Source organism: Myotis brandtii, unplaced genomic scaffold (genome assembly GCF_000412655.1).
Source record: "Myotis brandtii unplaced genomic scaffold, ASM41265v1 scaffold231, whole genome shotgun sequence".
NCBI classification, from domain to species: domain Eukaryota; kingdom Metazoa; phylum Chordata; class Mammalia; order Chiroptera; family Vespertilionidae; genus Myotis; species Myotis brandtii.
This window is the reverse complement of record NW_005358689.1, coordinates 1858558-1872749: the sequence shown is the minus strand read 5'-3', so window position 1 is coordinate 1872749 and position 14192 is coordinate 1858558. Positions and strand designations below refer to the sequence as shown.

The window sequence follows — 14192 nt, the reverse complement described above, 5'->3', positions numbered from 1 at the left end:
TTTTTTTTTTTTTTTTTTTTTTTTAAGTACCAAGACAGGCAAAACAGATCTGTCTGTCTCAGGTCAGGAGGTGTTGCCCTGGGGGCAAGGGGTGAAGATTGCTTGGAAGAGGGGTGTCTGGCTGGCCGGCCGGTCGCGTTCTGTCTGGTTACATGGATGGGTGGGTTCCACGTGTGAGAATCCATCAGCCACCATGTTAGCGAGTTCGCCTGAAGGCTGGGAAGGGGAGCTGGGGGGGGGGTGGTGAGAGGTGCCAGGCGGTCGTTTCTGTTTTGTGCTTTTCACGTCCTTCGATGTTTTGAACACAAGTGTGGGTCACGTTTGTGATCCCGGGGGGAGAACTGGCTTTACGAAGGAAGCGCCGTTATTTCCATGAGCGGCTTAGCGTGTGGTGAGCTCGGGACCGTCCCGAGAACGATCGAGGACTGTGAAATGGGCAGACTGTCCCGGGAGCTTTCTGAGTGGGAGTCGGGGAGTCACCTGGCGGGTGCTCCCAGGGGATGGGACTCTCTGGGGTCCCCTCTTCCCCGGCCTTAGAGCTGGTTTAGGGGCTGGAAACTGTGGAAGACGGGTGGTCACGCACACGATTCTTGTTCATAGGGAAGCAAATGGGGGTGTAAATGGTTATGACCGTGGATTCTGACCTCTGCACCCACCAGCCCCTTAATGTGAGGGTCCCTAACTGCCTGCCTGCGCATTGTGCCGTTTTACGTGCTACCGGTTCCTTTATTAACCAGCAAGTTAAGGAAAACCTGTGACCTGTGTTCATTGTCCACCTGTAGGGCCTGATCTTTTGAATTTTTTAGTCTTTTTTCTAATGATCCTTTAACACAGCGGTTCTCAACCTTCCTCATGCCGCGACCTTTTAATACAGTTCCTCATGTTGTGGTGACCCCCAATTTCGTTACAAACTACTGAACATCATTAAAGCATAGTGATTAATCACAAAAACAAGATGTCATTATAGATGTGTTTTCCGATGGTCTTAGGCGACCCCCGTGAAAGGGTCGTTCGACCGCCAAAGGGGTCGCGACCCACAGGTTGAGAACCGCTGCTTTAACAGGATCCTGGTGGCAGAAACTTGCTGGGTCCTCCCCTGCTGTCAGGGGGACCCCCCTCTGGGCCCTGGGGCACCCCCTCCTCTGCCCCCCTCCCAGGCTTCCTCCCCCCACGGCTCTCCATCCCTCAGGGGTGGAGGGGTCAGGGGTCAAAGCCACCAGGAATATGACAGCTGCCCAAACGGGAATGTTGGGGAGTTGGATGGCGACCCATCAACTCCCTTCCATGGAAAACTGCAGTTTAAGGGTCAAAAGAGCTCCGAGTCCCTCAAAGAGGTTGTCGCCTGTGAGCAGGGCCCCTGGGGGGCCGGGGGTCCCCTGGTTGGGAGCCCTCCTGGATGGAGCGGATGTAAACCGCCGCCCCCTGCCCCCTCGCGGCACGCACCCACGGTGTCCGGCTTGGTGCACTGGATGTGCATGTAGCCGCTCTCCCGGATGAGGCTGTAGAACATCTTCTCCTTCAGGGGGGACATGAGCTCCATGTCCCTCTCCGTGTAGCCGAACAGCTTCCGGAAACGCGGCCCCAGGAACAGGGTCAGGGTGTGGAAGTTTCTCACCACGAAGGCCATGTTCAGGTGCAGGCCTTTCACGTGGCTGGGGGCGGAGAGGGGCCGGGTGAGGCTCGGCCGGCGGGTGTCAGGGGGAGCGGGGAGGGGAGAGGCAGAGGAGGGAGAGGACGCCAGGGCCAGCCCCCTTCGGCACCCGCCCCTCTCAGGGTGGCCATCGGAGGCAAAGGGGCAGGTTGGCGAGAAAATAGTGTCTCTAGAAAGTTCTGCTTAGGTATTTGGTCCATTAGGAAGGTCTATTCCCTGACCTTCCCCTCGTCCAAGTGGGCCTCTCTGCCTGGGCATCTGGCCCAGTGTCACCAACCCTGGTCGGATGGTGTCCCCAGGGCCCCGGGTGCAGCTGGACGCCAGGGAGCCCTCCCCCCTGCCCTGGGCTCAGCATCCAGCACCCTCCAAGGCTCCACACCGTGTCCTGGGGGGCAGGGGGAGGGGGGCAGCGTGAGCCCCCCTGCCAGCTGCATGGGTGGCCAGCTGGGCGGTGCTGTGCCCACACACGCATGCACACCCCCCCACCCCGAAGGACCCTCACCTGGGCACCAGCTGGGCGATGTTGGTGCAGATCAGGGACCCCCAGTCCCCGCCTTGAGCATAGAACTCCTGGAAGCCCAGCCGCAGCATCAGCTTATAGAAGATCCTGGCGGTGGCCACGGAATTCAGGCCTGGTTGTGGGAAAAGGGGTGGGGGGGGGGGCGGGAGAGACAGCGTCATGGAGCCGTCACCCCCATGTCCTGTGAAATTCCTCACCCCCGGCCCAGGCTAGCCAAGAGCGGCTCAGGAGGACAGCAGGAATCCTGGGCCCACACCGCACTGGGGATCAAGGGAATCGAACTGTGACCTCCTGGTTCATAGGTCGACGCTCAACCACTGAGCCACGTCGGTCAGGCCCACCGCACTCTCAGACCCTGCGAAGAGGCCTGGGCCTTCTGCCCAATGACAGTGACCTCCTTTGCCCTCCTCCCTCCCTGCCCGCCTCCTCTGGCTCAGGAGGAAGCTTCCCGGCCGGCTCCCTGCCTCCTCCTCCCAGGAGAGCCTGTGGGAAAGCCTGGCTCCAGGGGAGGAGGGCGGCCCACGGGCCCCAGCAGCCCCTACCCTTCTTGGAGGACGCCTCGGAGAAGCCGTAGCCGGGAATGGAAGGGCAGATGACCTCGAACACGTGCTCGTCGCTCAGGCCGTGGCTCTTGGGGTCCGTCAGGAACGGGATGATGTTGTAAAACTCGTAGAAGCAGCCGGGCCAGCCGTGCACCATCAGCAAGGGCTTGGCGGTGCGGCCGGCGGGCAGCTGCGGGGGCTTCACGTGGATGAAGTGGATGTCCAGCCCTGGGGGTGGGGGTGGGGGGCAGAGCACAGGCAAGGGGGGTGTCAAGGGGGCCAGGGCCCTGCAGCTGGGGAGCCCAGCCAGCGGGTTCTGCCACCTCGGCTCCCCACCCTGGGGCACAGGTCACAGTAGGAACAGCAAGAGCCACCAGCGCTGGCCGAGCGCTTACACTCGCACCTGCTGCACGGGCCCTCGCTCAGCCTCCACGGCCTCCCTGTGAGGACAGGGAACTCCATGTGGCCGGGGCCAGGGTGGTGGTGCACTGCTGCTTCCTGTCTCATGGCAGGCTCATGAAACACTTGTTTAATAGTTTAAATATCAGGGGGAAATGCTCCATGTATCTTAGCCACAGAGTATGGGACAGATTGAAGTTCAGCAGTGCCCTGGAGTGCAGTACAGCTGTTTAGAAGGACAGTGTAGACGTGCATTTATCCCACAGGACACGGCTCATGAGATGCTGCTTTGTGGGGGACGTCCCATTCAGTTGTCCCGTCTTCTTAGCCTCCTCTTGGCTGTGACGGTTCAGATTTTTTTAAAAATTCGTCAAGAACATCCCTTCCTTCAATCCAAACAGAACCCTGCACGCGTTCTATTTTGGAACCTTATGTTTTTGTTTTTTTTTTCACTGAGTAATATATCCTGGACACCCTTCTATGCTGCTCAAGTTACCCCATCCTCCGGTTTATTTTAGTTGGGAATCTTGCCTCCTCTGAGGCACAGTGCAGGATGCGAGATTATTTTTAATTCAAGTTTGATCACATTGTCATTTGGGTATAAAATTAGAAAAAAAAAGCACAAAACCCATACAGACATACATGCTTGGGTGTCCACCGGCTCTCCCTGGGAGCAGATATCTGGGGGGAATGGGAGAGAGGGGGGGACTGGGGAGATTCCTTTTCACTGCGTATCCTTCTGTACTTTTTGAATTTTAACTATTTGACTTTTCAAAATTTCCTCCTGTGAGGAGGACACGTTCTCTATCGGCCGGTGGTGCCCGCAGGCTGCTCCAGGCCCAGGGTGCTGGGCGAGGAGCCAAGCTGGGCTCAGACGCATGCTGGGCCTGGTGGGTGGCGAGGGGAGGGTGTGGAGTGAGGTCATGGCTTTGGGCCTGAGCTGGGACCGGCTGAGCAGCTGCATCCGGCCTCGAACCTCCGCCTCCCTGTGACTCGGTCCATCGCTCTGGGGCGGTGAGCTGAGCATCCCTGGAGGCCTTGGTAGAGGCTGGTCGGTGGTGGGAGGCCATGCCGGGGGTGAGAGCCAGAGGCTCACCACAGACCAGGGAGGATGAAATGGTGAGGTGGGTGGGGACGAGGACAGAACACGGGGGTGGGGGTTGAGCCTGAGCAGCCTGGAGCGCAGGGGTCAGTGCAGGGCTGGGAGGACCTTGAGGAGGTCGGAACACGAGGGAGGAGGACAGCCTTGGACCAGCCCCAGGCTGGGCGGACAGCGTGGGAACCTGGGCTCCCACTGTTGCCTTTGCTGGGATTTTGCGTTCTGTCTGCATCTTGTGATAAGTTTTAAATAACATCTCCATGACCAACCCCTGGGTCCTGGGTCTCCCCAGCTTTGTCTGAGTCACGTCCAGCGTCTGCGAAGGCCGTGCCCGTGACGGCGCCCCCCCCCAGCCCCCCCCACTGGCGTTTTTTGGACACATACCTTCGATCTTGGTCTTGAAGTGAGGGTATCTGTTGAGAACGGCCACCTGCTTCCTCCAGTCGAATCCGTCCCGCCAGTAGGAGAGGACCTTCTTCAGGTAGCTGGAGTTGAAGCCGTAGTGGAAGCGGCTGTTCTCCAGCGGCGGGGTTAAGCGGACCTTCTCGATCCTTCGGTACAAATCCTGGAGCAGCGCGCAGGGCCCCGAGGAGAGAGGGGTCGGGGGGCAGAGCAGAGAGGAGGTACGTTTCCGGAGGACAGAGCAAAAGAGCAAACCCTACCCTCCCGCGGCGGCAAAGCCAGAGGGTGCGGAGGCCCCCGGCCTGGCCTTGCGCTCCGGGCGTCGGGTTTAACCCAGAAGAAACCTCTGCGTTTCCCATCACAGTGGCTGTTCCTAAAGCTCGTGCTCTTTACTTTTTAAAATATATGTTTTTTTGTCTTTTAAATATATTTTTATTGATTTCAGAGAGGAAGATATTGATTTCAGAGAGGAAGGGAGAAAGAGAGAGAAACATCAATGATGAGAAAGAATCATGGATCGGCTGCCTCCTGCATACCCCTCACTGGGGATCGAGCCCGAAACCCGGGCATGTGCCCTTGACCAGGAATCGAACCCGGGACCTTTGAGTCCACAGGCCAACACTCTGTCCACTGAGCCAAACCAGCTACGGCTAAAATATATATGTTTTCATTGATTTTTTTAGAGCAAGAGGAAGGGAGAGGGATAAAGAGCTGTGTGCTGACCAGGAACTGAACCGGTGACCTCTTGGTTCGTGGGTTGACACTCAACCACGGAGCCACACCGGCGAGGGCCCATGTTCCTTGCTTTTGACTTCAGGTTTATTTCTCGTCTTTCCGTGTTTAAATCAGCGGTTCTCAACCTGTGGGTCGCGATCCCTTTGGCGGTCGAACGACCCTTTCATGGGGGTCGCCTAAGACCATCCTGCATATCAGATATTTACATGACGATTCGTCACAGTAGCAACATGACAGTGATGAAGTAGCAACGAAAATAATTTTATGGTTGGGTCACAACATGAGGAACTGTATTTAAAGGGCCAGAAGGTTGAGAACCACTGGTTTAAATGTATGAACAATACGCATCTTTAGTTGATCTAGGCTTCTGTGTGCAGGAGCTGGCCAACCTTTTGGGTAGAGGCCCAGGTAGCCGGTATTTTAAGCTTTTGACCAGCCACTCCTCCACTCTGTCCTCCAAGCACCATGGACGATGGTACGTGGAGGAGTGAGTGTGGCTGTGTCCCAGCAAAACTGTATGTGTGGACCTGAACCTGTCATATAATTTTCATGTCATGAAACATTTTTTTTCTTTTGATTTTTTTCAACCGTTTAAAGATATAAACACTGCCTGGCTGGTGTGGCTCAGTGGTTGAGCGTCCACCTATGAACCAGGAGGTCACGGTTCGATTCCCGCTCAGGGCACATGCCCGGGTTTCGGGCTCGATCCCCAGTAGGGGGCGTGCAGGAGGCAGCCGATCCATGATTCTCTCCCATCATTGATGTTTCTCTCTCTCTCCCTCTCCCATCCTCTTTGAAATCAATAAAAACACATTTAAAAAAATAAAATGAGAAAAAGCATCTTTAAAAAAAGATAACTATTCTTAGCATGGGGGCTGTATAAAATCAGGTGGCAGGAGGGGTTTGTCCATGAGCTGTGGTTCACCCACTGGGAGTACAGCACCGAATAATTAATATATTATAACTGAGCTGGGATAAAAGAGGGATCAGGTCCGATGGGCGTACATCGGACCAAGACAGCAGTGCTGGCTGGGGGAAGTTAGTTTAGTTGATGGAGTCTTCCTGGAGTGTCCCCTCCCCAAGCATTGGGGTCACCCCAAACAGATTTTGGAAAGTTAGGCTCCGAGCCTAAGAACCCACTAAAGGAGCTCTCCCCAGGGCTCGGCCTCTGTCCTAAACAGTGAGGCCTGATCAGGTGCTGCAAGGAGCCACACCTGCTTTCTCCTGGGGGCGGCCAGTTTCTGCTTTTCAACAACCCCGCCTTTCTCCGAACTCTCGCGACATTTTCCTTGGCTCGTCTGACGCCATTTAAATCCTTTTAACCTTTCAGTTAGCTTTTCTCTCTGCGCATTTCTTTCCTCAACGACTGAACGCTGAGCTAGGTGAGGGAAGAATCTGCCTGCCTTCCGAGCACCCAGCATAGCGCCTGCACATAGTAGGTGCTCCCATACCACAGAAGGAAAGCAAAAATGGGGCATCCCAGGCCCCACCCACCCTCGTGGGGCTGCTGGAGCCAGCCTCTGGGTCAGCCCACCCCGCTGGCCTCGTCCTTCCTGCCTCCGGCCCCGTGCGGAGGAGGACGAGGCCTTACAGCCGGGCAGACCTCGGGCGGAATCCTGCACGCCATCTCCCTCACCTGGGAGGAGCTGCTGTCCCTCCCCGAGCTTCAGTTTCTGCAGCTGAGAACAAAGACCTCACCCGGCAGGAGGACTGCAGGGACTGGGGCGACCGTGAGTGGCTGGCACACAGTAGGTGCTTAACCAGCGCTGGCCCCGCCAGCAGGTTCTCTGTGCTTCAGCACTGGATGGCCCCGTGGCCTGCTCTCCGCCCAGGGCCTGACGACAGACAACCTACTCGCTTTCTCCTGTAAGCTCCTCCCCAGCTTCCAGATGGGCCGCAAAGGAGGTGAGACACGAAACTGGGTCCGGCGGGCACCCCCTCTCCCACCTGGGCACTCTGAGGAGCGGCCCTTTCCCCCCCCAGCCCCCTCCCCAGTCTCAGGCAAATGTGGGGGTGCTTCCTGCCTCCCTCTGCTCAGCCTGCCCGGGAAGAGGGGCCTTACGTTGAGCTCCTCGTCCGACGTTTCCACCTTGAAAGGGCGGATGCTCTCATCCTCCGGGGCTGCGGGCCTGGCCCCGGGCCCCCACCACCCATCTCCAAGTGGCAGAGTGTCCTCCTTGTCCCCGGAGAAGAACCAGTAGATGACGAGGCCCAGAGCCGAGGCGAGGAGGATTTCCAGCCACATGACGCCTGCAGAGGGGGAAGAGGGGGAAGAGGGGGAAGAGGGGGAAGAGGGGGAAGAGGGGGAAGAGGGGGAAGAGGGGGAAGAGGGGGAAGAGGGGGCCGAGACCACCGGCCCGGCCGGAGCCCTGGCGGAGACGCCGTCCTCCTGACCTCTCCCACCCAAGCCCACGCAGGGGGGGACCTGCTAGGAGACCCAGCCTAGGTGCCCTCATTCCCCACAGGACCCTGGGAAGGAGGGTGCAGGGGGAGGGGGCTTGCTGAGGCCCCAATGTTTGCTCCTGCCAAGAGCTGCCCCTCCATGCCCTCATTCCCCACGGGACCCTGGGAAGGAGGGTGGTGGGGGGGCTTGCTGAGGCCCCAACATTTGCTCCTGCCAAGAGCTGCCCCTCTAGTCTGAGCATGGGGCCACTGGGGCTGTTCCGGGAACAGGGGTACAGAAATGGGACTTCCTGGAAGGGAACCCCTGGGGTTGGCTCCCCCCGCTTCCTGCACCCAATCCAGGGCCCTATTTCCGACCATGAACTCCTAGTTCCCATACTCAGTCCCTGGAACCCTCCGATTCTCCCCTCCCCCCAGTCCCCATGCCACTCCCACCCAGCCCCTCCCTGCCCAGCGCCCTCCTCTGAACCACAGCCCGTGGCACCCACATGTTGATCGCCACCCCATCTCTCAGGCCGCGGGCGTACATCTGAGAATCCGCTCGGCCGAGCATTTGTGCTGGGACCCGTACCCAGCGAGCCCACCGCCATCTCCCCCTTTCGGCTGAGAAGCTCTGAAGGGGCTCAAGGCTTCTTTCCCTTCGCGCCATGAGTCTCAGCCACCAGAGAGCAGGCCTCCGCCATCCCAGCCGGAGATGGAATGTGGCTGGTGGGGTGTCAGCGGGGCCCTCCCCACCTCCCCACCTCCCTCCCTCCCGCTGCAGACGGGCCGCGGCCTTCATCCTTCAACCCCACGCGCAACAGTGCCTGGCCTGTGTGTCAGCTGGGATTAAACAAGGCGAGGGGCAGCTGGGGAGGGGTCCCTCCTGTTTCAAGGAATTCAGAAAAGACAACTTGCAACAGCTCCTTCCATTTCTCGAGAGACCCTCTGTCCCTGCCAGGAAATCCTACCTTTTTTTCTTTTTAAAAAAATATATTTTTATTGATTTCAGAGAGGAAGGGAGAGGGGGAGAGATAGAAACATCAATGATGAGAGGTAATCATGGATCGGCTGCCTCCTGCACACCCCCTACTGGGGATCAAGCCTGCAACCCGGGCATGTGCCCTTGACCGGAATCAAACCCGGGACCTTTCGGTCCACAGGCTGACGCTCTATCCACTGAGCCACACCGGCCAGGTCCAGGCAGTCCTCCCTTTGAGAAGATGGAGCAGGGCCAGCGCTAGCCCTCCTGATAGCTGAAGGCTGGGTGGGGCTCAGGCCCTGCGGGGAGCGTGCGGGAGGGGATGGAAGGCAGAGAGCAGAGCTGCCCCGACAACAGGAGCAGGTGGACGTGGTTCCCCGGGCAGACGGGCGGCACCACAGCCGTCTGGAGCTTGTCTGTCCTGGTCGCTGCCCTGACCCCAGGGCCCAGCACCATCCCTGGCACGGCCAGGCACTCCGCCAAGATTTGTGCAGCCCGCACTGTGGAAGCAAATCAGACACAGTTTGCACAGTGTTGTCAAGGGGGCTGAAATCAGAAGGAACCATCTAGAAGGGTCCACTTCTTCAGCGTCCGAGGTGAGCTTGGCAAGCCACCCTCCTTGCCTGACGTCAGCACAGAGAGATGGGAGCTCCGCTGCCATTTCCCTCTGGGATTAGTGACCAACTTTCTCTTTCTGGGCAGGATGAGCCCAGCGCTTGCCCCTGTCCACGTGGGAGCCGCCTCCTCGACCTCTGATCACCGCCTCGGGAAGAAGCAGGGACGCTCAGCGGTGGAGCTCGAGGCTGCCGGGGAGGTAGGGCTGGCCTCACTTGCCGAGGTCTTTTTACCATTGCACGGTCCTGCCACCTCAGCCGATCTGAAGGGTGTGCAGTGTGGTTCTCTCCCCTAGTCTTCAGGCAGCAAGCTGAACCCCATGCCCAGGGAGAATGTGAGAATGACACAGGAAATCAGCCCAGCCAGTGTGGCTCAGTGGTTGAGCTTCCACCTATGAACCAGGAGGTCACGGTTCCATTCCCGGTCGGGGCACATGCCTGGGTTGCAGGCTCGATCTCCGATGGCGGGTTGTGCAAGAGGCAGCTGGTTGATGATTCTCTCTCATCGTTGATGTTTCTATCTCCCTCTCCCTTCCTCTCTGAACTCTGTCAAAATATATTTAAATAAACAAACAAACAGAACAAACACAGGAAACCTGGGACGAGGGGCGCAACGATGGCCCACTCCAGCACCGTCCAGGCAACGTAACAGATTCAAGGAGATTGTTTTCATGTTAGTGTTTCTTTTTTTAAATTGAATTGATTGGGGTGACATTGGTTAGTAAGATTATGTAGGTTTTAGGTGTACAATGTATAATACACCATCTGTATATTGCATTGTATGTTCACCACCCAAGTGAAGTCTCCTTCCTTCACCATCTATCCCCCCTATACTCTCCTCTACACGCTCCTCCACCTCCCAATGAGAAAAGTTAAAGCCCCTTCTCTTGCATCCTAATTAAGAAAATACGAATATTGATATTTAGCTCAGGGGTGGTGCTGTAGAGCCACTGATCACAGACCACAAAGCAGGCATTACCATAGTGTGCGAATTACCTAGTTCTCCCGACCTCTCCCACCCAACCCCAAGGCAGGGAGGAGCTTGCTAGGAAACCCACCCCAGGGTGCTCTCTACTCCCCACAGGGCCCTGGGAGGGGGGCTTGCTGAGGCCCCGAGGTTTGCTCCTGCCAGAAGCTGCCCCCCTAAACTGCGCATTGGGCCACGGTGGGGGGGGGGGCGTTGTTCCTTGAAATACTCCTCCGCAGAGGTACAGAAATGGAACTCCCCTCCCCCTTCCTGCACGCCAGTGGAAATCCAATGTCCGTTTTTTCTGCTGATCGCCTTTGTTTTAAAATCTATTTTGTCTGATACAGGTATTACTACCCAGCTTTTTAAAAACATTCCATTTGTATGAAGTAGCCTTTTCTATCCCTTCGCTTTTTGTCTGTGTCTGTCCTCCTGAGGTGGGTCTCTTGTAGACAGCACATATATGGGTCCTGTGTTCTTATCCATTCAGTTCCCCTATGTTATTTGATTGGAGCATTTAATCCATTTACATTTGAAGTGATGACTGATAGGTACATATGCATTGCCATTTTATTCTTTTAACTATTTCCTCTTGCTGCTGCTGCTTCTCCTCCATCGTCTCCTCCTCCTCACCCTTTCTCCTTCTTTCTTCTTCTTTGATTCCAGGCCCTTTAACATTTCTTATAATGCTGGTTCGGCGGTAACAAACTCCTTTAGCTTTTTCTTGTTTGGGAAGCTCTTTATTTCTCCTTTAATTTTAAACGATAGCCTTACTGGGGAGAGTAATCTTGGTGGAAGGTCCTTGCTTTTCATCCCTTGGAATATTTCCTGCTAATCTCTTCTGGCCTGAAATGTTTCTCTTGAGAAATCAGCTGACCGTCTCCTGGGAACTCCCTTGGAGGGAACTGTCTTTCTCTTGCTGCTTTTAAATTCTTTGTCTTTAACCTTCGTCATTTTAATCATGAGGTGTCTTGGTGTGAGCCTCTATGATCTTGTCTGTAAAATGGGGATAACAATGCAACCTCACAGGCTGTTTGTGAAGACGGCCTGGTTCAGAGCAGGTGCTCCACCTACTCCCTTTTTGCTGTGCGGGATCGCTCTGTGCTGGAGGACACCCCAGAGGGACTCTGTCCCTATTAGATTATGCAGCCCACGCCCGGTGCCCCGTCACCGTCTGTGTGCGTTCGTAGGCTGGACGTAGGGAAGTGCGTGGCATGGACGCCTGGGGTCCGCTCTCCTTCCTCACTGAGGACTGACGTGGAGAGTGAACATCCTACCTTGTGACTCTGCGTAAACATATGGAGACACTTCGGTTGGGTCCAGACCTAGGAGTGTGTACATCGTTGCCTGCCAGCCTTTTCCCAGACACGTCCCCGGGGAAATGATATTCGCAGCGTCAGGGGGCAGAATCCTGTTTGCTACGCCTCCACGTTCCCAAGGAGAGCTATTCTTATCTCTTCCGTGTGGTCAGTCCCTGCTGGTGTAGAAAATGTTCCAATCACTTCGAGAGGCAGTATCAGCATTTAGGAGGCACGGTGAAAAATTCCGCAGTGACACGTTGCAAAACAAGAGTGCCTGCTTGGTGATGCCTGCCCGTGACGTTAGAGCTGAACTCCCACAAACACATGTCATCCGATGAGGTTGCTGTTGTTGTCTTTCGTGCACTTTTCCAGAATCATAGTTTGCTGACGGGGTCGGGGGGCGGGGGAAGGGAAGCCTTTCTGAACGAAAGCATTTTTTTTCTTCTTGGAATCACAATCCTCTTTCTGAAAAATGATGAGCTTACCTAGTAAGGAAAGTGTCGTTTTTGTTGTAGAGCGGCCTCATTTCTTTTAAACACACAAACTGGAGGACAGTGGTCATCTTATATAATAAAAGGGTAATATGCAAACTGACCAAACGACGGGAATGACCAGAACGACCACTCTACCAGTTGCTACGAGGTGCACTGATCACCTCTCGATCCCTTTCCCCAGCCAGCAGGCTCCCATTACCCACTCAGCCAGAAGCCGGTGGGCGAGTGCAGCTGCGGTGGCAGGAGCCTCTCCCGCCTCTGAGGCAGCGCTAAAGAGCAGCGAGCATATGAGCAGATGGGTGGTAAGGAGTCAGAGCTCCTGGACTTGAGGAATGTCTGACTGCTGGCTTAGGCCCATGGGGAGCGGGCCTAAGCCAGTAGGCGGACATTCCCCGAGGGGTCCCGGATTGCAAGAGGGTGCAGGTTGGGCTGAGGGACCCCCCCTCCCCCAGTGCACAAATTTTTGTGCACTGAGCCTCTAGTTTAGTTATAAGAGGCTAAACTTCAGGGAGAAACATGATGAGCAATAACTGGCTACTCCGATAAGAAATGAGATCAAATACAGTTTAATCCCCCCAGTTCTGCAGGGAGTCAAGTTCTGGGCATGCGGTTATGAAATGTGGGGAAAAACATTAGGAATGAGTTCAAGTGGAAAAAGCTAGTTGAGGAATGTGATGACCATGACCCTCACGAGACCCACGCAATGTAAACCGTTTGAAAGGGACAAGCGATACCAGCAAAGAGACTTATTAGTTTACTTTTGTCTTTCTGGGTCTCACTTTCTGGGAAAATTTTTAAAGAGAGGAGGCCAAATAGAGTAGGTGCTTTGTTCTCTGGCACTGTTCAGAGGCATGAAAGTTTTCATAATTGGACCATAATACTTCTGTTATGCTTGCAGCAAAGATGCAAGGTTGAAAACATACGACTCATGTTAAGATGGATAGAAGTAAAAACTCAAGTACACTCTTTTCCTGTTATTCGAACTTGGTCTGTGGAGTATCAGGGAGTCATTGTTTTTTAAGGTCAATAAGAGAGTTGGACCCGTGCCTTAGTAAAGCAAATATAAATTTGGTCTTGGGCCAGAGGGTGGTTCAGCAAATACTGCGCATGACTATGACCCAGTGAATGAGATACCGCCCTGTACCTGCAGCAGTTCACGCTCCACTGAGACACACAGATGAACTAATAATGCTTTTTAGTGATCGATACACCATATGTACATTCAGTCAGGTGCCGCATAAGACGGACCACAAGAAAGACCATGATCCCGTAAGGTTACAAATTTGGTCTTGGGCCAGAGGGTGGTTCAGCAAATACTGTGCATGACTATGACCCAGGGAATGAGATACCGCCCTGTACCTGCAGCAGTTCACACTCCACTGAGACAAACAGATGAACTAATAATGCTTTTTAGTGATCGATCCACCATATGTACATTCAGTCAGGTGCCGCATAACGACGTTTTGTTCGCTGACGGACCACATGAAAGACAGTGATCCCGTAAGATTACAATGGAATCCTAGCTGGTTTGGCTCAATGGATAGAGCGGCGGCCTGCGGACTGAGGGGTCCCGGGTTCGATTCCGGCCAAGGGCACATGCCTGGGTTGTGGGCTCGATCCCCAGTGGGGGGGCGTGCAGGAGGCAGCCAATCAATGATTCTCTCTCATCATTGATGTTTCTCTCTCCCCCGCTCCTTTCCTCTTCTAAAATCAATAAAATATATTTAAAAAAAAAAGATTACAACGGAGCTGAGAAATCCCTATCACCTAGTGTCCTCACAGCGCAGTCATGACTCACCTGTTAGTGGTGATGCCAATATAAACAACCCTACTGCTCTGACCGCACTATAAAAATACAGCACATGGAATTATGGACGGTGCCTAATACGTGATAATGATAAATGACCCTGTTACTAGTTTATGTATATACTATACTTTTAACAATATATTTTATTTTTATTATTGATGCCAGAGAGGAAGGGAGAGGGAGAGAGGGATAGACACATCAATGATGAAAGAGAATCGATCAGCTGCCTCCTGCACACCCCACACTGGAGATCGAGCCTGCAACCCCGGCATGTGCCCTGACCAGGAATCGAACCCT

At 54.9% G+C, this 14192-nt stretch overlaps 1 protein-coding gene and 1 long non-coding RNA gene across 2 annotated transcripts in view; one reads left to right on the top strand and one right to left on the bottom strand.

Moving 5' to 3' along the window:
* EPHX1 (epoxide hydrolase 1, microsomal (xenobiotic)) overlaps positions 1–7598 on the bottom strand; it is an 11258-nt gene extending 3660 nt beyond the window's left edge. Inside the window, exons 1-5 of the mRNA XM_014539963.1 lie at positions 7411–7598; positions 4596–4776; positions 2714–2941; positions 2154–2283; positions 1444–1652 (exon numbers count right to left, since the gene is read on the bottom strand). Coding sequence (XP_014395449.1) covers positions 1444–1652; positions 2154–2283; positions 2714–2941; positions 4596–4776; positions 7411–7593 — 931 coding nt within the window. The 5' untranslated portion in view covers positions 7594–7598. The remainder of the gene's footprint in view (positions 1–1443; positions 1653–2153; positions 2284–2713; positions 2942–4595; positions 4777–7410) is intronic.
* A 1269-nt stretch (positions 7599–8867) lies between these two features.
* LOC106726154 overlaps positions 8868–14192 on the top strand; it is a 9088-nt gene continuing 3763 nt past the window's right edge. The window contains exons 1-2 of the long non-coding RNA XR_001362184.1: positions 8868–9308; positions 9415–9526. This is a non-coding gene — a long non-coding RNA (uncharacterized LOC106726154). The remainder of the gene's footprint in view (positions 9309–9414; positions 9527–14192) is intronic.